The sequence below is a fragment of the Acanthopagrus latus genome, chromosome 6 (assembly GCF_904848185.1).
Source record: "Acanthopagrus latus isolate v.2019 chromosome 6, fAcaLat1.1, whole genome shotgun sequence".
In the NCBI taxonomy this organism is placed as follows: Eukaryota; Metazoa; Chordata; class Actinopteri; order Spariformes; family Sparidae; genus Acanthopagrus; species Acanthopagrus latus.
Window position 1 is genome coordinate 2661977 of NC_051044.1, and position 23311 is coordinate 2685287.

At 40.6% G+C, this 23311-nt stretch overlaps 1 protein-coding gene and 1 long non-coding RNA gene across 2 annotated transcripts in view; one reads left to right on the forward strand and one right to left on the reverse strand.

Annotated features, from left to right (window-relative positions):
• Positions 1–23311, forward strand: part of LOC119021446 (hemicentin-1-like) — a 123876-nt gene that overhangs the window by 87509 nt on the left and 13056 nt on the right. Inside the window, exons 18-21 of the mRNA XM_037101749.1 lie at positions 6043–6348; positions 6655–6662; positions 8021–8051; positions 11499–11771. Coding sequence (XP_036957644.1) covers positions 6043–6348; positions 6655–6662; positions 8021–8051; positions 11499–11771 — 618 coding nt within the window. The remainder of the gene's footprint in view (positions 1–6042; positions 6349–6654; positions 6663–8020; positions 8052–11498; positions 11772–23311) is intronic.
• On the reverse strand, positions 15887–18167 carry LOC119021461. The gene is made up of 2 exons (XR_005075587.1): positions 18066–18167; positions 15887–17994 (listed from the first exon to the last, which is right to left on the reverse strand). It is a non-coding gene; the product is annotated as an uncharacterized LOC119021461 (long non-coding RNA).

Below are 23311 nucleotides of genomic sequence, written 5' to 3' on the forward strand. Positions count from 1 at the left end.
CATCATCACTGACAGTTTGTCATTTCACTTGATTTCATCTCAACAGGAACAATGTGGAGACAAGCTGGATGTGAAAGTGCGCGCGAGACACCTGCTGAGCGCCCGGTGACGTCACATGCACACCGATAATCAGCGCACATCGATAGTATTGATCGGATCGATTATAGAAGAGTTACAGCAGAATGATGATGAGTTTTAATTCGAGATGCTTTATAGCGATGTGTCGTCATCACTGCTGTGTGTGCGTGCATGTTCGTGCATGTGCGCATGTGCGTGTGCGTCATCTCCATCCTGCTGCAGACTCTCGCAGGTTTCACAGAAACTCTTGTGATCTTTGGACTCTTTTATCGGTGGTTAAATAAATCGCGTGTGTGTCTGAAGCTCCTGAACAAACTAAAGTAGTTGATCAATAAAACAGAGACGTGCACGTGATCATAGAGGGGAAGGGGCTCAACGTCAGAAACGGGCAGTACGTGCGCGTGCACAGCGCGCGCCATTTTTTTCCCAGGCCTTGATAAGACAATATGAGGATTAGTTTAAAATGAGAGAACAAAGTTCTTATAGAAAGCTCACAGCTTAGCTGCCATTTCTACTGTGTCAGCATGAGTTTATTCACATCATCATAATACTGAGGTGACATGCAGTTCAGCTGCAGTCCTTCAGAAGCAATACAACACTGGTTTATTATTAGAAATACAGGCTACACATCTTAAAATGTGACAAAACCAAGAAGTGACCACTGTGACTGTTAGTAGGAACAGAAATGTTTACAACAGCAAAGTCACAGTAAACTCAACATCTGGAGGAAGTTGAAGATTTGTGGCAGATAAACAGCGACACAGACAGCTGTCAGATTATTATTATCTCTCGTTAACAAGCAGTTAACAAGTGCAAATATGTGTGTGTGGTGGAGTTCTGATGAGGCAGCTCTGTGTGTGTGTGTGTGTGTGTGTGTGTGTGTGTGTGTGTGTGTGTGTGTGTGTCTCTCTCTCTCTCTCTCACATTCAACAAGCTTTATTGGCATGACTGTGTTTAACAATACTGCTCTGTGTACTCACAGCAGAGAGAGAATACATAGATAATTATTTCATGGTTCCAGTTCCAACAGCACATTTATTATTTATGTACATTGTCTTAATAATGTTGTAGATTTTCCCTCCAATACCTTTTTCTAGTAATTTCAGAAACAGACCATGATGCCAAATTGAGTGGAATGCTTTCTTGAAATCTACAAAACAAGAGCAGTTTGTGTTTTTGTTGTGGTGGACGTGTTTCTGGATGAGGGTGTGGAGGATGTAGATGTGGTCAGTGCAGATCTCATGTCAGGATTGGGGGCGACACAAAAGAGACTTTTTTTTTTGCCTGTATGCAACCATGCGACCATAAATCACAACTTCGTAGAGGCTCGTCATATCAAAAAGTACTGCACAGGGAATCATTTACTGTGCTGACCTTTCTTGTTTATTTGTCCTAAACAGCCGACAGCACGTATCACTCTTTACTTAACTATTATATTAATAAATCATAATTTTAAGGGTCTCGGACATGTGATGTCTACTCATGTTCTTATCTTTTGCCTCCCTCCAACCCTCCCACATCCCCAATTCTTCTCACCATCTTCCTTTTCTGAATCTGAAATGTGAAGAATGTGAAGTCTGAAAATACATTTGTTCAACTGTGAATAATTGTCACATTGGGGTAAAAAAGGGAAGACTGTGGAAGGGGAGGTGGACCCAAACGCAGTTACACAGGAGGCAAGATCAGGGGAACAAAAGACGAGCTTTTATTTAAAAGCTGTTTACAAAAACCAAAAGCAGACAAACGGGGACGAAAAACAAAGTAGCAAAGCAAAAAGTCAAAGTTCAAATCAAACATGGAAAAAAATGCAAAGAAATCCAAAACCTACCAAACAGGAAACAGGAGCAGTCAAAGACAAAACATAAGACACAAGACATGGAAAATCAAGACATGATACACAGACATGATACCAAGACAGGAGAATATAAGACAAACAAAAACATAATCAGAACAAAACACAAAGACATGGCTCTAGAGTCATGACAGTAATTTAGGGTATTTTTATTGGGGAGGACAATTCATGTTTTTCATAGAATGTTTTTCATAACCCCCCCATGGGTCAGTGGTTCTGTGCTGTGGTGTAAAACCAATCTGACTCTTGCTCAGGACGCTGTGCTCACTGAAGTTTTGCAGTCGGCAGTTTAAGATGCTGCAGAATAACTTCTCCAGGTTGCTGCTGACACATATGCCTCTGTAGCTGTTTGATTCATATTTGTCTCCACTTTTAAAGATTGGAGTGATAATGATTGTCCAATGTTCAGAATGAGAATGAATAATTTCAACATGGCAGTCTCATTTTATGGCTGCTAAACTGAAGCATTTCATCTGAGATGCCGTCAGGGCCACTTGCCTTCCTCGGCTGCAGGGTCTGGATCTTAGCCAGCAGTTCCCCTTCACTTATTTCATGATCTCAAGGATTTTGGTTGTCTTTAATGGTTGATTCTAGGATTTCTAGTTTGTTGAGCAGATTATTTTGGGTTGAATCCAGTGTGATTGCACTGTATAGATTTTCCATATTTCCCCTTTTTGAATAGCCAGTTCTTCCTTGTTTGATTTGTTGAATGAACGCCATTTTTTCCAAAAATGATTTGAGTCAATGGACTCCTCAGTTTCTTCAAGCTGGTGCTGTTCATGCTGCTCCTCTTTAGCTCTCAGTGGTTTTCTATATAATTTCAGTGTCTCCCAGTACTGGAGGCGGAGCTTATGATTGTTTGGTGTTTTTCATTGGATAATTTGGATCATTGTTTTTCTCAGACACCTGCAGTCAGAGTCAAACCACTTTTCATTAGCTGAGTTTGAACTGTGATACTGAGATTTTTTCAGATTGGATTGAAATGCTGTGTTGTCAAATATGGAGTTACTCTCCTGAACAGCCTGGTTCAGGCCGTCATTACTGTGGGGATATAAGGTGGTGGTAAAATGATTTAACTGAGATTGGATTGTTGGGCGACCGATTGCTCTCTGGTAGTCATCCTTGCTGTTATTTGTCATCTATAAGGTTGTTTGGAGCGGTTGAGTTTACTGGGCTGTGCTACATGGGGGTCAGTTGGTGTCTTCCTAATGTAGAGGGTGATTTTGCTGTGATCAGGGTGTGAGGGAGCTGACAGTGAATGCTCTTAGACAGAAGACCTCCAGGTCTGTAATACTATCCACCTTATTCCTGAGTTTGTGAGTTTACCCATGGTTCATAGCGGGATTTGGCTTTGCTCCTCTGGTTGAACTGGTTGAACTTGGTGTTTATGCCAGCGTAGCTGTCATGCTCGCTCTACAAACCGACTTTTAACACAAAGAAAGCGACAAAATTGACAAAAATTGGAGGTGGATACACAGGTACGGATGTTTTAATGAGTTGTGAGGACCGTTCTGTAACAGTGTCTCACCCGTCGGTTCTCACGGAGTGGGTAGATGACATGAAGCAATAGCCCGACATACATCCATCAACATAGTTAATTATATTTTCTGATGGTGTTGACGCCGGTGAAGTACGCAGTTACAAAAGCACAGAAGCATACAAGTACCTGCACAGTAACAGAATAGGGAAAGTACTGTTGAAGAAACACAGTGAGTTTATATTTCTGAAGGCAGCAGTAGAGTTCAGCCACAGCGTCAGTCAAGCTAAACATGCAGCGTGGATGATGCTGAAGGAAAGTGAAGTCATGGAGACAGATGGCTGCTCCTCTATTGCCGGGTTAGGGAAGTCATGCAGTCATGCAGTAGTTATTCTGTGTAAGATATTCATAATCCCAAATATTTATTTTAGTGTCAAAGCCGCGAGCCACACTAGTCTCCGTTCCCCCTTCCTCAGCATGGCGTGGAGGGCGCAGGACACGGACGTGTTTGTTGAAGTTGTTGATGTTCAACACAAGAAGTTTCTGAAAAAAGCTTAAATTTTCATGAATTGTTGTGGCAACAGCACATGTTGTTGTACCTGAGCTCATTTCAAAAACAATTTAGCATTTATGACATGATGCTAGCTGGTTTGGGCTAGCTTGGCGGCAGCGGTCAGTCATGCAGTTGCAAGGCAAGCGGAAACAGAAAAGCGCCGGTGGAAGTAGTTATCTGTCATGGCAGCACCCAGAGGCTTCTGAAGAAACGGGTGGATAGTCCACTGTGCTGTTGCCCAGAGGAGAGCTGTGTGTAGAGACCAAAGGGTCCCCTCGAAGCCGACTGCTGACGATGTTCAGACCCAGCATGCAACACAACTGCAGCAGTTGTTCCTGTTCCGATGTGAAGGAGAGGAGAGGAGATGTTGATCTGTCTCCCTGTGCAGTGATCAGATCTGGTTCTGTGCCTGTTCTGGCGTTAAGGTCACCACGGATCAGCATGTTTCTTTGTGTTTGGTAGAAGCTGATCTCATCTTCAAGAATGGAGAAGCTGTTTTCATTATAATAAGGAGACTCTGATGGGGGGATATAGGCTGCACATATGAATATGTCTCTGTCTGTGGAGACCACCTCTTTTTTATTTTGATCCAAATTGAAAAATCTCCTTTTTTGAGTAATTCTATTGGGTGTGTGAGGTTCGTCTTGTACCAGATCAACTTCCCTCCCTGCAAAACAATGATATCTGAATTTTCTAACTCTTTGCTAAAGTCTGGGGTCCTGCTGCTCTTAAGGCCAAAAGCGGAAGACCTCAGACCCTGAATGTTCCAACTTGAGATTACAAAAGATTTAGATGGCATTAAGTTTAAAACTCAAAATGTAGCATTCTGTGTTAAAATGAGATAAACTCCCAATTCTATTGTCAATGAAGAGACAAGTTTTAGAACATGTTAGATATTAGGAGTTTGGACCTAATGATATTATAACCCTTTAAAATTGATGAATAGATAAATAAGTAAATATGCACATTAAAGAAAAACAATCATGATAAATAAATAAATGATAATGAATAATAAATCTCTCTCTCTTATAGGCTCATCACACTCACAACAACTTATTACAAGGAAATGTGTTCGTTAGATAACTGTGTTTGCGTTTCTATACCGCCGTTTCCACAACAGGGATTTATTTATTCATTAAAAAAACACAATATAAGGGCACTTTTTAATAGGAAGCAAAAAGGGCAGATGGTTCTAGAACCTCCCTGCGTCCACGTTCAGTCCTGAAGGGGAGACCCGGGTTTAGCTTTAACACGTTCTGTCTCTAAAGACGACGTCTTCAAATGTCTCGTTCTGTCCACAACACAAAGACATTCAGTTTACTGTCACAGAGGAAAGAAACAGAAAGACTCACATTTAATTGAACATTACTGATCATGTTGAAGTGAAGATTAAATACATAAATCTTCATGTGAGTCGAGACTCAGAGATCCTGAAAGTGTTTGGACTTGTTCTCTTTTGTCACAAACCAACGATCACAGCAGCTGGAGGTCTGATAACTGACTCAGGGTCAGCTGGGAATCTGTCTCAGTGTAGCTGCTAGTTTATTGATTATCAGCATCAGATTCATTTGTGACTCATTTGTTTCCTGGTTTTCGTTTCCTTCATGGTTACTGGAGAATATAATTCTGTTTAAAAACATAATTCTCTGTCATGTGAAACTTTAATCTGATGTCCTGAGAAAGTTCAGTGAACATATTTGAATGACAAAGTGAAACAACATGTGTGTTCAGCTGTGGAACAGGATAGTTTGGTGGTTAGTTGTGTCTTTGAATCCAGTCCAATAAATCAAGATGTGACATGAATAAAACTACAACTTCTCCTGGTGTTATAAAGATGAACAGTTTCCACAGCTGAACACATTTTGTAACATTCAAACACAAACGCTCAATAACAGAAACCTGATTAACTTTACTGTAAGATTAAATATACTTAAAATATGTCAGTACAAGCTGGACACAACCAAAACTATCATGTTAGAGGAAACAGCTGTTTGAGTTTTTGTTGTGTAAAGTTGTTATCTGACTTTGTTTCCTGATGACTCAGCATGTTAACATACTGAGAAACATGTTTTTATCTTCCAGCTGTCAGAGTGGTCGTGGAAGAAGACAGTGATGCTGTTTTACCCTGTTTGATCAGCACAGAGGAGGACCTCTCAGGAAAACTGTTTCACTGGTCGAAAGATGATCAGAATGTGTTCCTGTATGATGCAGGCGTTCACAGTGAAGGTGAGCAGTTCAAAGGTCGAGTCTCATTTTTTCAAGATCAGCTGCAGAACGGCGACGCCTCCATAAAGATCACAGGAACAAAGAAAACAGACAGCGGGACCTACAGCTGTGATTTTCCACGTCATCAACCGAGACAAACATCCATCATCGAGCTTGTTGTTGGTGAGTGTTTTCATTAAACAGTTAAAGATGTCGCTCATTTACTGCTGCGACTGGTTCCAGAGTCCCAGATGGACTTTTGTTCAGTGGTCAGAATCCACATCTGGCAGGGCCTCGAGCCCACAGAGCTGCAGCCACATCTGGAGAGACGACCTCTGTATCAAACATGCTGATATCAGAGACACACTGCAGATTATGTCTCTCTGTACAATGAAGCTTCAGCCGTCTGTAGGAGATGAAACATGACTTTTACACAGTATTACCTGTCTGTTTCAAAACTATCTAACATGTGTTTGTTTTGCCTTTCAGATCAAGTCTTAACCTCTTGGGGTTCATTTTGATTTTGTGCGTCTCTGCCTCTTAATATTTACTCATTTTAAACAGTGAAATACGAAAACCAGGAGCAGCTGATACATGTCCACTACATCACTGTAAAGCAAACACTCTGAGGTTCATCAGGTGTGTTGATCTGATTTAAAGCTCAGAGAGAGTTGAACTGCTAAATGATTCAACAGAGAAAATGTCAAAGTTGTAATAGTTTTGTTCGTTTAATTTCATGTTTTAAATCAAATTAATAAGTTATAATCTGGTCCATCAGGCTGAAATTCTCAGGATCTCTCCCTCAACTTGTCTAAAATATGTGAACCAAATTTTATGTTGCCAGACAGAAGAGGCTCTGAGATATTTTAGAAAGTGCAGTACAGATTATCTCCAGCAGATGTCCACAGAGCTCTCTAAAACTTCTCCAAAGTTACCAAATGATGATAATAAATCCCTTTAAGATGCTGAAAAATGTCCCTCAGTGTTAAAGTGGACGATAAAAAGATGTTGTGAGTGTTTAAATAAAGATTTACATATTTATTATCATTGAATCATGTCTCCTTAAACATATAAATAAAGTTTCTCTGTTATGTGGGTGTCCCACTGCCACAGGAAGTCCCACAACACTCACTTCCATATATGGTCACACAGGTAATTTAATTGGCTGCTGACTCAGAGTGTTTTCACGGTGCTGACTTCCCATTGGATGACAGCAGCTGTCAATAACACACATGTGGCGCTCGCGTACAGATGATGTTCTGTGATTGGCTGCTGGAGTTAAAAGCCCGTTAGGTTCGTCACTTCAGGTCGTAGAAAGATGCTGATTGGTTGGTTTTGTTCCGGGGCGTTTACTGATTTCAGAGATACTGAACATCATTGGTCAAATCTTTTGTCGATACTTTAAATTGATTAAAATGAAGTTGTTCGGAAAGTTTGACGAGCGGCGCTAAAAATAAACGAGCGACACAATCGACTTTTATTGTGGTGGATTTAAGTTCCGCTTCCGTTTAACCGAGCTGGATTTAACGGCCGGACTTTTGTCTTTAAAACGAGCCGCTGTTCGTCTATAAATGTCTGTTTTTACACCTATAAATACAGTTTAACTGCGGCTACACAGGCTAGCTAGTAAGTAGCTAACTGTTTACTGCCGTAAAGTGAGACGCTGCTGTTGTAATGTCGTAAATCTTTATTTCAGGTACCTGAATGTGTCGATAAAAACGAACCTGTGAGCTTTCAGTTGAGGTGTAATATGTGTGTGTTGACTTCTGACGTCACCATGAAAATATGATGTTTATGTTTTTATTATTTTTTACTGTAAATATCGGGTCGCGTGCATCCTGCGCACCTTATAACATTAAAGGACAGAACAAGTGAAAACATCCCAGGTGAGTCCTGATTGTGATGACGTCACTCTCCACCTCTCATCAGCTCCACAGGCCTCAGTATCATTCAACACACTAACATCTGTTGAGCTGTTTGTGATGTTGATTCGGTCTCATTGTTAGTTTGTGTTAGTTTTAAATTGCATGTGTGTGCAGTGTGTTGGGATATTGAGAGGTGTTTCTGATATTTAGTCCACCCTCACTTGAAATAATTAAACTATAAAAAGAAAATGTGGCAGTTAATCCTTTAACATTCTTTGTTGACTATAAAGCAGCATTTCAACAAATCGGCAGCCTGATTAAACAGTTCAGTCCTGATGACACATCAGGTGTGTTACCTTTGACACATTCTGTCCTTCTTTTTTATAAGTGTTGTAATTGTAGCTTATAAAATGTGCGTCTTGCATGATATGTGTCAGAATCTGGCTCAAATAGGAAGAAGTTAAAAATGTAGAAATGTTAAAAATGTTTGAACCTTCATCCTGTCAAACACTGATGGAGGTTTAAACTGTATATACAAACAGACTACAGACACACTCACTTTATTAGGTTCACCTGTACAATCTATTAATTTCATCAGATTCACTAAGTAAAGGCATTTAATGAGATAACAAAATTTAGTTTAATGCTGAACCAGAGGTGTAAAAAGCAGCTGTGAGATTGTGTGTATTCAGTATGTACAGGTGTGATCAACATAATAACCTGTGAGGGATGAAGACACTGAGATAGAAACAGTGTGAACACGTTCAGCAGGACAGAAGGACAAATGTACATCTCAGGTATCAGAGCAGAGTAACTCACTGAGACGTTATATACAGAACAAACAGCTGCAGGTTTGATATGAACACAGTGTTCACACTATAGATCACATATATACAGAATGTACAGCAGTAGAAACATGTTTGTGTATATATTGTAATTTAATACAGCAGCTCTGCCACTAATTCTGTTTTCATGAACTTTATAATGTTCAGTTTGTGTTGACTTTGTCTGAACTGTGTAGATGAAACTGTGTGTTTATTACTGAGGTCACAGTTAAAGGTGCTGTTGTACTGAACTACATCACACTGAGAGGTGTTTCTATTTTTTTGTCCTCCCTGTTTACAAACATGACGTGTCAAAATATTAGAAACGCCTCTGAACATAATAAAGTCCAGTTCAACAGCATCACTAACTAGGAGCTCAGTGATGAAGATGTTATTAAATTAACACCTTGATGACAATGGCAACAGAAACTGAACATTAATTCATCATAAAAGTGAAGAATAAAGGTTAAAGAAAGTATCAGAACAAGTCGGGGAGTTCAGAACATGACGTCACTTTACTGTAATGAGCCTTTAGAACCAGGAAACAGTTTTGATATATCACCATGTGAGAATATCAAATATCTAAAACAATATATATTCTCATATCATGATGACAGTTTATATTGTTTATGTTGCTCAGCCTACTTTAGATTGTACAGATGTTCCTATTAAAGTGTCCACACCCAAACTATGTTAACAGAAGGAGACGAGCTTTTAATGATCCTGTGTTTCACATTTCATAACACATTTTCTTTATTATTTAATGTGAATAGAAACAAAGTTCACATGACGTCCTTTAATGTTTGATTTATTAATTTTTTCAACGATGTGTTTATTGAGTTTTCCATACAATAGTAATAACAGATAGAATCATACCACAGAACCGGTACCGCCCCTCCGGCACCGAGACCCAACAGATGGACACACGTGTTACAAGGCAAAGAAAAACAAAAAAGTTTGGTTGATAAAAGAAGAGGGAAAAAGAATAAATAGATAAACAAGTAAATAAACTGATAAATGAATAGACAAAATAAAGAAATAATTTAATAAATAAAGACCAATAAAGAAGCACAACTATGTAAGTTGACAGAGAACACAATGATCAGACATCTCAGCTGTTGACATCAGACAGGAACAGATTCCAGGACCTCTCTAATGAGACAGCATCACCAATCAGGGCCAGTCTGATTTGTTCCAATTTAAGAAAATAAAGCACCTCCTTCACCCAGTTTGTATTGGTGGGTGGAACTGGGTATTTCCATTTTAGCAGCATCAGCCTCCTGGCTGGCAGAGTTGTGAATGCTGTAAAGTCCTTTTTAGCTGGAGAAAGAGTGAGTGGGAAAGGCTGAACACCAAACAGGGCAGCTGGGAGTCACATCCCTTTCACGTACCTGGATAATGTGCTAAAGATCTCAGACCAACATCTAAAGAGGAACAGCTCCAGTGTAGTGAGCTTGATGGAGGAGTCAACAGTGCATGAAGCTGTGTCCAGCACAGATTGAAGACTTGTGTACTCTCTTTAAAATCTCCTCCCAAACATCATCGAGAGTCACTTCTCCCAGATCTGTCTCCCAAACTGAGCCTGGACGAATAAATGGAGGAGAATGTCCCCCTTAATGAAGACAGAGGCTTCAGAAATATCTCAAAATCTGAGGGATTATGAAGAGCAGGGAATTCTGGGAATGAGCTACGGACAAAATTCTGAACTTGAATGTATCTAAAAAATGTCCTTTAGGAAGCGAAATTGATTTACCAGTTGTTGAAAAGAAGAAAAAATACAGTCACCATACAGGTCTCCAAGAGTTTAAATGCCCAGCCGAGCCCGTATAGAGAAGGTGCTGTCCAATAACGATGGGGGAAAAATAGGATTTGCAGCAAGTGGAGCCCCAGTAGAAAGTGTTAACAGCCAAAATGACGTCTAAATTGAGTCCATATTTTAGAACAACCTAGGACTTTATGGAAAAACACAAGAGGAAGGAAGATCAGAATGCATTGGAATAAATATAAAGCGTGAAATTTTCATTTTAATTACACTGATTCTGGCAGAAATGAAATTTAGTAGAGCTCAAAATCTTGTTTAGTTTTTGTGAGCAGAGAGAAAATGTTTCCTGTAGAGATTAACCAATGTTTTTTCAACATACACTCCAAGATAAACAAAGCCAGCGTTCACAACCTTAAATGGAATTTTTGAAGTTGAAGTGAATTTTCATTTACCTCTCCATTAACAGTAAACATTTCACTTTTGCTAAGATTAAGTTTATATCCAGAGATTCTACTAAATGCGTCTGAGAGGTAATGTTTGATTTTTTAAGCACAACAAATGTTTAAAGTTGAGGAGCTGCTGTAAAGTCGTCACTGTTGATGTGTTTCTGTCATGATGGGAGGCAGAAAAGTTGTAAATAGTTAGAAACTCTCAGTAGAAGTTAAATGTGTGTGAAATATGATCCTCTGTTGAAGAATGCTGCGAGCTGTAACTGAGCCTCATCGTGATTTTTTTTATCACTTTTTGGTTTCTTGTGTTTTTCTTTAATCTTAAACTCGCTCTGATCAACAAGCAGAGATGTGATGAACAAAAAACATCCCAACATTACATTTCTGATGCTGTAATTAAATCTAATGTTACCTTTTGTTTCTTTGTCCTCAGGTGCTTCCAAGCCGTCTGTCACAACTATTAAAACAGATAAAGGGATGGTGCTGCAGTGTGAAGTTCTTGGTGCTTCTCCAAAACCTAAAGTCGAGTGGAAGGACAGTTCTGGAAACATCCTTCAAACTGAGGAGCCTCAGGTCACAGAAAGTGGAGGCAGGTACGACATCGTCCTCCGAGCTGCTGTGACAAAGACCGACACCTTCCGCTGTGTCGTCACTCAGGAGGAAATCAGCCATCAGATTTATGCTGAGATTTACGCTTCTGTCAGTGGTGAGATCATTCTATCTTTTATCTTTTGTTCAGACTGAGCACAAAGCATCTGCATCTACACAAATCCAAAATGTTTCAAACTGTGTTGGATAAACACTTCAGTCATTTTAAGTCTTGTTGGTTTATGAGTTTTCAAACATTTTACACATGTTCAGACTGAAAACAAAGCACATTGTGATGAAGACGTCTACACAAGTCAGAAATGTTTCAAACTGAGTGTAAAATTCTCTTCAAATTCTAAGAATTGATGAAACTTCACCCACAAACTCAGTAATAGATAATAAACAGCTGCTGCAGCCTGATCCTGACATTCTGTCACATTTAACTTCCAAAAGTGAAACGAAAAGATGTTGAAGTGAAGAATTTTTGTTTCATCAAAATACTGTAAAGTTGTTATTAGTGTCACAGCTCAGCTCTCAGACTGGGTCAGAACCAGGAGACACAGTGATTTATTTCTAACAGAGACACAGACAGCTGGAGGAGTGAGTGCAGTCAGTAGTGCAGCAGTGGATGAGTGAAGATGTGCTGTGTGGATGTTGAGCTGTAAAAACAAACCAAAGGAAACCAAAAGCCACGACACAAAGATGTGTGAGCAGATGTTGTGAAGGAGTTGTATACATGCAGCACATCAGGCCCAGGTGTGTCCCACGCTGCTGATGAACCTCCCAACAGGTCTGCAGCCCTGGAGACAGAAAGCACAGCAACAGCAGAGTGAAGCCGTCAGAGAGGCCGTCACTGTTAGCTCTGTTTAGATTAGAGAGATTAGAGAGAGACTTTATTAATCCCAACCACAAACTGCAGCGTTACAGCAGCCCAGTTACACAAGAATCACACAACAGACAACATGGAGACACTCAGACAGGAAGAGAAGAGTTTAGTCCTCATGTAAAGCAGAACGAACAACTTCACAATGTTTCATTTATAATCCTGTAAATGTTCTTTATAACTGATGTCATTTATCTTTATCTTCACAGTTCAAACTCCAGAGTCAGGTGAGATTCTTCCTCATGTTCTTTTGATCACATCATGTTATATTTGGTTTCAAAAAATGTGATGTGAGTTCAGATGGAACAGAAAGTACACAAAGTGAAAAATGTTTCAAACTGAGTGAAGAATTTCATCTTCTACTGAGACTCAACTTCAGTAATCTACAGACTGTGTTGACAACATGGAGCCACTCAGACAGGAAGAGAAGAGTTTATTCACTGAGGGTTTGATTCTTTTATTTCTCAACTACAAACTGAACTCACACTGAAAACTGGGACCAAACTTTAACTGTGAATAAACACAATGATAGTTCCTGTAATAATATGAGATCATGGAGCTTTGAACTGAGTTTCTACTGGACACTAATTAAAACTTGTAATTAGCAGCATTGTATTCAGGCTGTAACTACAAGTCTCCAACATTAATGATCATCTTATAATTGTAGTAATTGTGACTATTAAAGCAGCAGAAGCTGATCAGAGATCTGCTGAAGGATTTGATGCTGAAGGATGAATTCAGATTCAGAAATCAGGACCGAACCTGTTTCACAGCAACATAAATGATCAAACTGTTCAACCTTTCAAATCAAATCTAGATCCTGCTGTGATCTTTAGTGAGCTTTAGTGAGCTGAGACAGAAGAATTGTTCTGATTCTATCATTTAAAACTCTGTGTGGAGAGATGTGAAACTGTCTCTCAGTCTATATGTGTCTATAAGAAGCTCTAAATATTGATTCTGTTCTTTTATTAATGAGTTAAAGTATATTTATGTTTCACAGTCGGAGCTTCAACAGACTCTCGCTTCATAAAACCTGCGACTGTGTTGATGTGCTGCCATCAGGGCCCAATAACTGTGGACCCGACCAGCACCAAGAAGCTGACAGTGATTTTAATCTCCATGTTTGTGGACAGTAGTCAGTGGTGGAAGAAGTACTGGGATACTTTACTGAAGTGACAGAAGCAGAAACACAAAGTAAAAATACTCTGTTACAAGTAAAAGTCCACTTGAGTAAAAGTGTAAAAGTGTCAGTAAAAGTGTTGTGAAGAAGTTTTATATTTTCTCAGATGATCCTGTGTTTTTACTGTCAGATCAAAGTGATGAATGGAACTAAGTCCATTTGTTTCTTCACTGCTGGGACCAGAACCAGAAGCAGCCTCTGAGCTGTGGAGCCCAGCAGGAGGAAACTGGACCTGAGATCAGAGCTAACATCACTGTTCCTGCTCACATTCATCCCAGTGGAGTTTTCATGTGGAACAAGTTCAGACTTCAGGAGCAGACTCACCTTTAGTGGTTCTGTGTGGGCTGTGAGGTCCAGTCTGCTGCTGATCATCTGACCTCAACTTCTGACTCTCACATCCACTTTTATCTCTTTCAGGGTCCAACATGGCTCTCATCATCTTTTTAGTCTTTGCTATTGTTGCTGCTGTTGTTGCTGGTGCTCTAGCTGTGCATTACCGCAAGAAAAGCAATGAACAAAATCATGCAGAAAGTAAGTTTAAATGTACTGTCTCAACATATTAATGATGAACAGAACAACAACTCATTCTTTATGTTTCTCATGTTCAGAGTCTTGACAGATGTTTTATCCTCTCTGACATTAATCATTCTGTGTGTATTTATACTCAGAGTAGGATCAAGATGTTTGAGACTTTCTTCACTGTAAGTACGTTTTGCTTCCTGCAGACAAGAAGAAGAGCGATGCAGTAGAACTAAACCCAGCTGACCAGAATTCAACAAGAGAACCACTGAAACCTGATCCATAAACTAACCAGCTCTGCTTGTGCCATGAAGTTTTCTGCTGTGTGTGTTTCCACCATGTTGGATGATGGTGAAGACATTTTGTCTGCTCTGCGCTTATTTCAGACCGTTTGAGAATTGAAACTTGTTTTTAAAGTTAAAGTTAATTTCATGTTGTGTTGAGGCAGATAGTTGAGATGGAAACAAGATTAATAAATGAAAGCTGTTAGTCGATGTGCATGTATCTCATTAACACGACCTCAATCTGTCCCTGAACTAAACCAGCTATTTTTATAAGATATCCTCATAATCTGTAACTTATCCAGAAGTATTATGACAGCATGTCTGCTCCATCAACTACAGAGCTAACTTACAATTAATATACTAAATCTACACATAATCAGTCCTCGTCTTTATCTCACAGCACTCAGTCACAAATAGTGTCCAAGTCAAGTGTCGGACTCAGAATCCTGTCAGAGTAAAAAGACGTCAGTCGCTCTGACACGTTTGTCTGATGGCTGAACAACATCTGAACCGACTCACTTCCTGAAACCAACAAACCAACATTCACATCCACTTCAAGTAGTGACTGACCAACACAGGAAGTCTGCAGGGTTTGAACTTTTCTCTCAAGCTGGATTTTAATTCTTCACACAACTTCTTCTTTCACGTCTCTGTTCAACAGAGTTCAACTGACAGTAAAGATCGTCTGAACGTAGTCGTTGACTCTGTTATTAATGTTGTTGAGGACAAAGACGAGCTCTTTCTCTCTGTTCTATGTTGCTTTTATTCTTTTATTTTTACACTCTGATGATCTGAAGCGTCTCTAGCAACACGTCGCTGGTTTGATCCCCGGCTCCTCCCGTCCACATGTCCAAGTGTCCTTGAGCAACAGGCTGAAGCCCAAACTGCTCCTGATGGTCAGACCAGCACCTTGCATGGTAGCTGACTGCCATCGGTGAGTGAGTGAGTGAGTGAGTGAGTGAGTGAGTGGATGAATGAGGGCAGCAGTGATGTATGTAAAAAGAAAATATTCCCCTGTTTAATCATAATTATGTGGTAAAAAGTAAAGATTATGATATAAAAACGTATGTGTAAATGAAAGTTCAAAATTATGAAAAATATGTAATAATGTAATTGAAATAAGATTCATATATATGTGGTCACATATTATTGTTATAATTGTGGAATTAAAGTCTAAATTATGAGATAATAAATCATAATTGTTGGATAAAGTCATTTATTATGAGATAAAACTCTAAAATTGTAAAATTTAGTTTTCTTATCTCATAATTATGATTCACCATGGGAATATTTTATTTGAATAAAGTATTATTTTTCATTATTTAACTGTCTTTAATTGTCAGAGATTCTGTTGGACGAGTCTGTTCTGCTTCTTTGTATTTGTTGAGGTGCTGATCCAGAGTCAGTTACTAACTGAACTCTACACTCAGTGTCCAGTTTATTATAATTATAAGGTTTTAATGTTCAATTTGTTGTCAAAGATTCGACTTAATGAATCAGTTTGGAGGCTGTTGAACTGTTGTGTCTTATTCTGCAGCTGTTTGTATTATTCTTAGTTTATTCTGATCTTATCTCAGCTTGATCAGGTCATTTCAGGCAGCGCTTCATCATTTCTATACAAACGTTTGAATAAAACATGAAAACTGTCAAACTGTGTGTTGTGACTGTTTCTGATGTTTCTGTCTTCAAACAGGGATCAAAGAAATAAAAGTGGTTTTAATTTCTGGTCTGATTCTGAGATGATGTGTATTTTCCAGCAGCTGTCAGGACAGCAGAGAGACAACAGAGCAGATAAATCCTCTTTAAAACAGCTTTCTAGAGACAGTTTACCTCCCTGACAGCTTCATGAATGGAGATCACAGCTGAATGTAAAGAAATCCTCGTGTGTGTGTAACAAGGCCTGAGTCTGTGAGGAGAGAACATGTTCCACACCTGCTGACGGCTGTTTCTTCTCAGGACTTTGTCAGCAGGATTGAGAACAGGAACTTGATCTTCTGCTGCCAGAGGTGACGGCTGCTGATGAGGTGGAAGCGTCTGACAGAGAAACAGCTCCACCTTTTATTTACTGTCATTTCTTTATTCTGACAGTTGGAGCGTTAACTGTTCATGCTGCTGCTGCTGTTCTGCACCAGGTGTCTGTTTTCATCCAGCAGCCACAGGAAGTGAAACCTGTCAGAGACATTAGCGCCACCTGCTGCTGTTTGACTGAAGTGTGCTGAGCTGCTTCAGTTTGTGTGTCAGTGTGAAAGATGACAGGAGGAATCTCAGCAGGACAAACACACTCAGAGAGGATGATTGGTTAGTTTTATGGAGAACTGATGATGTTTGTTCAGCAGTATGTCGCTCAGAAATATTAAAGCTGAGAGTTTGAAGAGTTTAAAATGGATCCATGGACGATGAAACGTGTTGCTGCTCGTTTTACTTCCAGCAGTGAGTGTGAACAGTTTCAGCCACTTCAGCCTGTGGTGGACGACTCCTCCTGGCTCCAACACTCAACCAATGAACTGAAGTCTTTGTCAGCTGTCGTTCATTACTGCTGCAGATGTGTGTGTCTGAGTGTGTGTGTGGTGTTTGTTTCACACAGAAGAAGAATGATGTTATCTGAAACACAGAACTGACTGAATCTCTTTGTCTGATGAAACTCTGACAAACAAAGTCTGCTGTCAGAAGACTTCAACAGATCAGAGTTCAGCTGCTCATCTCAAAGGAGCTTTATTAGATGATTACAGGGATTGTTCCTGTCCTCAGCTGACTCCAGACTTCAGACTGTTGATGTCACATAAAGGGGGCGGAAAGGAACAACATCTGACAGCTGACTTGTTTGATTACATGCTGCATATTTATGATAGTTGTCTGCTGCAAATGTAAGAAATAAAATGTGTTTGTGTACAATAATAAATGTCTAATGTTCTGTCAGGGAGTAAATCACTTCACTGCTGAAAGTAAAGAAAGCAGACTCACTGCCAGCTGCAGGCTCTTATTTTGATATGCAGACTTTTTGTCTCTGTGACGTCATTATTAGAACTTAAACATTAAATATAAATCACTGAATATAAAATCGATCCATCAGAATCAGTTGAATGTGAATCATGGTGGTCTACTTCAGTGCAGCACTACCTGTAACAGGTGTGTCACAGTGAGGGTCTGTGTTTCTGACTGAGAGACGGTCAACTTGATGATTTGGAAACATGTTTTTTCTTTTTTTTTTAATAAATAGATTTACATATCTGAACATAGTTTTTTGGTAACTTGAGCATTTTGTAATGACAGCAGCTGATACAAAGAGCAGGAGGCCCGACATCTACACCTGAGCCACACACACATTACTGAGCAAACAAACGGTGTGTCAGCTGATCATCTGTACCTGAACTCTGATATCTTCTCCAGAAGTCATGTGTTAGTTTCAGCTCCCATGTTCGTGACTGTGACGCCCTCTGCTGTCCTAAAACCAGCCTCTGTCTTCATGAAGTCAAACCTGTGTGATCAGATGTGGCTGCATGAAGACAACAGAGGAGGGTTGTGATGATGAGACGCTCCAACTCTCACCTGAAGTCACTCTTTTCTTTCTGCTCACACCTGCTGCAACACGTCACTGATCACATGACTCATACTTCCACTGAAAACCTGGGTGAGGTGAGTCTGTGTGTGAGAGAGAGAGTGAATGAAATGGCAATTATGAAATTACAATATAACAATAACTACAAATTACTGTGCAATGCATTACAACAAAATCACAAAACAGTGTGTGTTCAACTACAGTAGTAGTCTGGTGTGTGAGAGGACGGGGATGGAGACGGGGAGAGAGTGAGATGATATGATTTGCTTTTTGTTGTTGTTTTGTTGTTTTTTCCTTTATTTTCTGATTAGAAGAACATCATTCTAATGTACAAAGACACTGGTGGGGGGCTGCTGGCCGGAGGTCCTGGGCCCCTGCAGGTCAGGGGGCCCAAGTGCCGACCTTTGACTTAATGGTAAGAAAGCGTCTAAATGACTGCTCTCTGATTTATTCAGGTTTTTATACAGTGTGACGACTCAGAGATAGAATCTTTATCAATCCATCTATCATTTGGTGTGTGTGTGTGTGTGTGTGTGCTCTACTATCGCATTTCCTATTTACTTCCAGTTTGGCTCAGATGAGAGCTTTTGTGTGGTGCTTATAATGGCTCAGATCAAGGTGTGTGTGCCATTTCCTGTTTTGATAAAGCTGCTGTTTTCCAGGAAACTCGTCCCCCGCTAACATCCTTTGCTGCAGCGTCAGTCTGAAATCGAAAGTGTTTGAGAAAGAAGTCAGGGCGTCGTCGTTTTCTGTGAGGTTCCGTTATTTCAGAGGCTCCATCAGTGAGGTGAAGTCCTCAGAGGACATCAACAACTATGGAGCTTCTTCCTCTCGTGTGTCTCTGTCTGCTGAGCTGCTCTGGAGACGGTAAGAAAACTGATCATCATCACTGACAGTTTGTCATTTCACTTTATTTCATCTGAACAGGAACAATGTGGAAACATGCTGGATGTTAATCAGGCTGCTTCCTGCTTTAAGCGCGCAGAGACACCTGCTCAGCGCCCGGTGACGTCACATGTACCCCGATAATCAGCGCACATCGATAGTATTGATCGGATCGATTATAGAAGAGTTACAGCAGAATGATGATGAGTTTTATTGTCACAACTTCAGCCAGACTTTAGTTTTTCATGTCTGTTTCCTGTTTTCTCCTCACTAACTCTCATGTCATTTCAGACCCAGCCTCTCCCCTCTGCTCTGCATTACCTGTTGGTTTGATCACCTGATCTGCTCCACCTCCACACTCACCTGCTCCTCATCAACTGAACACCCCCCTCAGTATTTCTACTGATCCTGTTACCTCAGTTCTTTGCCAGATTGTCTAGTGAGTTAACCTAGCTCACTACGGGGTTCCATTTGTGCCAAAAATATGTCGACACGCGCACTGTCTATGTGGACTGAACATGTGAGAAGACATGTGTTTATGTCTATTAAACGCTGAACTGTCGTTGTGTCATTTGACTTTGTCATTACATCGTGTCGTCATGCTGTGTCACTTGACAAAGCGTTGTTATGATGTGTTGTTTGACAGTGTCCTCACGTCCTCACTGTGTGTCTTGCTATGTGTCCGTACTGCATGTCGTCTTAATGTGTCGTTTGACGTCGTTACTACGTGTCGTCTCGATGTGTTGTTTGATAACGATGTTACTATGTGTCGTTACTGTGTGTCTTCTTGATAGTGTTGTGTCAGTCACGAACGTGTCGTTCGAACGAACGGATCTTTTCAGTGAACGAAGTGAACGGGATCACTTCATGGACTGATTCGTTCCTTTCTCAGTTCAGTTGAGCTCAGCTGATCATGCCGGCTGGGAGTGGAACTGCTGCGACTCACTCAGAGAACTGTGATTCTCGTTCACGCTGTGATTCGTTCATGATTCACGAACCTACTGCAGGCAGAGAACTGACACTGAGGACGTGATTCTCGTTCATGTACTGTGCTGAAAATGGTGCTGTGTCTCTCACCCAGTCAGGACAGAGGAGATGATTCACATTCAGTGACCATACTGCTAATATTAGCACTGTGTTGCTAACATCTGTGTAGCATCATGTTAAGTGATCTTGCTGTGCACAGAGGACACTTTCACCCTGTAATAATTTTAGTGCATGTAAACCACTCAGAGCAGCGCTGCATCTTCCGTGAATTATTGTGTACTATGGTCCCTGAACACACCGTCCCTCAGTAAGTGAAGGTGAACCTCAGAGCTGAATTATTAACTGAATGACGGATCGTTTGAGAGGACGGGGATGGAGACGGGGAGAGAGTGAGATTATATGATTTGCTTTTTGTTGTTCTTTTGTTTTTTTTGTTCCCTTTATTTTCTGATCAGAAGAACATCATTCTAATGTACAAAGACACTGGTGGGGGGCTGCTGGCCGGAGGTCCTGGGCCCCTGCAGGTCAGGGGGCCCAAGTGCCGACCTTTGACTTAATGGTAAGAAAGCGTCTAAATGACTGCTCTCTGATTTATTCAGGTTTTTATACAGTGTGACGTCTCAGAGATAGAATCTTTATCAATCCATCTATCATTTGGTGTGTGTGTGTGTGTGTGTGTGCTCTACTATCGCATTTCCTATTTACTTCCAGTTTGGCTCAGATGAGAGCTTTTGTGTGGTGCTTATAATGGCTCAGATCAAGGTGTGTGTGCCATTTCCTGTTTTGATAAAGCTGCTGTTTTCCAGGAAACTCGTCCCCCGCAAACATTCCTTGCTACAACGTCAGTCTGAAACCGAAAGTGTTTGAGAAAGAAGTCAGGGCGTCGTCGTTTTCTGTGAGGCTCCGTTATTTCAGAGGCTCCATCAGTGAGGTGAAGTCCTCAGAGGACATCAACAACTATGGAGCTTCTTCCTCTCGTGTGTCTCTGTCTGCTGAGCTGCTCTGGAGACGGTAAGAAAACTGATCATCATCACTGACAGTTTGTCATTTCACTTTATTTCATCTGAACAGGAACAATGTGGAAACATGCTGGATGTTAATCAGGCTGCTTCCTGCTTTAGTGCGCACGAGACACCTGCTCAGCGCCCGGTGACGTCACATGCACCCCGATAATCAGCGCACATCGATAGTATTGATCGGATCGATTATAGAAGAGTTACAGCAGAATGATAATGAGTTTTATTGTCACAACTTCAGCCAGACTTTAGTTTTTCATGTCTGTTTCCTGTTTTCTCCTCACTAACTCTCATGTCATTTCAGACCCAGCCTCTCCCCTCTGCTCTGCATTACCTGTTGGTTTGATCACCTGATCTGCTCCACCTCCACACTCACCTGCTCCTCATCAACTAAACACCCCCCTCAGTATTTCTACTGATCCTGTTACCTCAGTTCTTTGCCAGATTGTCTGGTGAGTTAACCTAGCTCACTACGGGGTTCCATTTGTGCCAAAAATATGTCGACACGCGCACTGTCTATGTGGACTGAACATGTGAGAAGACATGTGTTTATGTCTATTAAACGCTGAACTGTCGTTGTGTCATTTGACTTTGTCATTACATCGTGTCATCATGCTGTGTCACTTGACAAAGTGTTGTTATGATGTGTTGTTTGTGTCCTCACGTCCTTACTGTGTGTCTTGCTATGTGTCCGTACTGCATGTCGTCTTAATATGTTGATTGACAACAACATGACTACCTGTCCTTACTACGTGTCGTCTCGATGTGTTGTTTGATGACGATGTTACTATGTGTCGTTAATATGTGTCGTTACTGTGTGTCTTCTTGATAGTGTTGTGTCAGTCACGAACGTGTCGTTCGAACGAACGGATCTTTTCAGTGAACGAGGTGAACGAGATCACTTCATGGACTGATTCGTTCCTTTCTCAGTTCAGTTGAGCTCAGCTGATCATGCCGGCTGGGAGTGGAACTGCTGCGACTCACTCAGAGAACTGTGAGGACGTGATTCTCGTTCACGCTGTGATTCGTTCATGATTCACGAACCTACTGCAGGCAGAGAACTGACACTGAGGACGTGATTCTCGTTCATGTACTGTGCTGAAAATGGCGCTGTGTCTCTCAGCCAGGACAGAGGAGATGATTCACATTCAGTAACTGTACTGCTAATATTAGCGCTGTGTTGCTAACATCCGTGTAGCATCATGTTAAGTGCTTTTACTGTGCACAGAGGACACTTTCACCCTGTAATAATTTGAGTGCATGTAAACCACTCAGAGCAGCGCTGTGTCTCCCGTGAATGATTGTGTACTATGGTCCCTGAACACACCGTCCCTCAGTAAGTGAAGGTGAACCTCAGGGCTGAATTATTAACTGAATGACGGATCGTTTGGCTGCTCATCAGTTCAGGGAGTTGGAGAGCACTGAACGATTCGGTGAATGAATCTTTTGAACGAATCATTTTACTGAACAGATTCTAGAGATTCAGTTCAGTAAAAAGAACTGCCGTTACCATCACTACTTCTTGATGAGTCCTCTGACAACTTCGTTATGCCTGGCTAGCACGGTAGCGCCGGGCGCCCCCTTTCCAGTCAGCAGACTGATTTATTTTTCATGCATCATAGCCTACTAACAAGAACAACATGGAATCTATCTATCTATCTATCTATCTATCTATCTATCTATCTATCTATCTGTCTATCTATCTATCTATCTATCTATCTATCTATCTATCTATCTATCTATCTATCTATCTATCTATCTATCTATCTATCTATCTATCTATCTATCTATCTATCTACAGAGAGAGAGAATTATATAAACAATAATACCAATAAAGATTAGTCAGAGTGATCAGACTTTATTTGAATGTTACAATACAGTAATGCAGTAAAATAATAATCAAGGTGTCGTGACTCCTGTTTTGTTCTGTTCTTGTGTCTGGTTTTTGGTTTCTTATATTTGTATTACTACTTTTTTCATGTCTGGTGTTATGTTTTGATTTTCCATGCCCTCATGTGTCCTTTAAGTTCTCCTATGTTCTCCCCTCTGGCTCCCTCTGTCTGTTGTCTTGTTCCCTCCTGGTCTGTTCCTCTGTGCTCCTCCCCCTCATTATCACACCTGGTTTCCTTCCTCCTCTCTCCTCACCTGTGCCTCGTCATCTCGTTAGTGTCTGTGTATTTAGTCTCTGTGTTTCCCTTCACTCTTTGTCTGGTCATTGAATTCTGTCTTGTGTATTCTGTCTTGTGTATTCTGTTTGCTGTTCCATGCTCCTGTCCATGCGCTTCTGTCCCGTTTTGGTATGTCTTGGTTTTGAGTTTTTCCATGTTTTAGTTGAACTTTGAATTTTG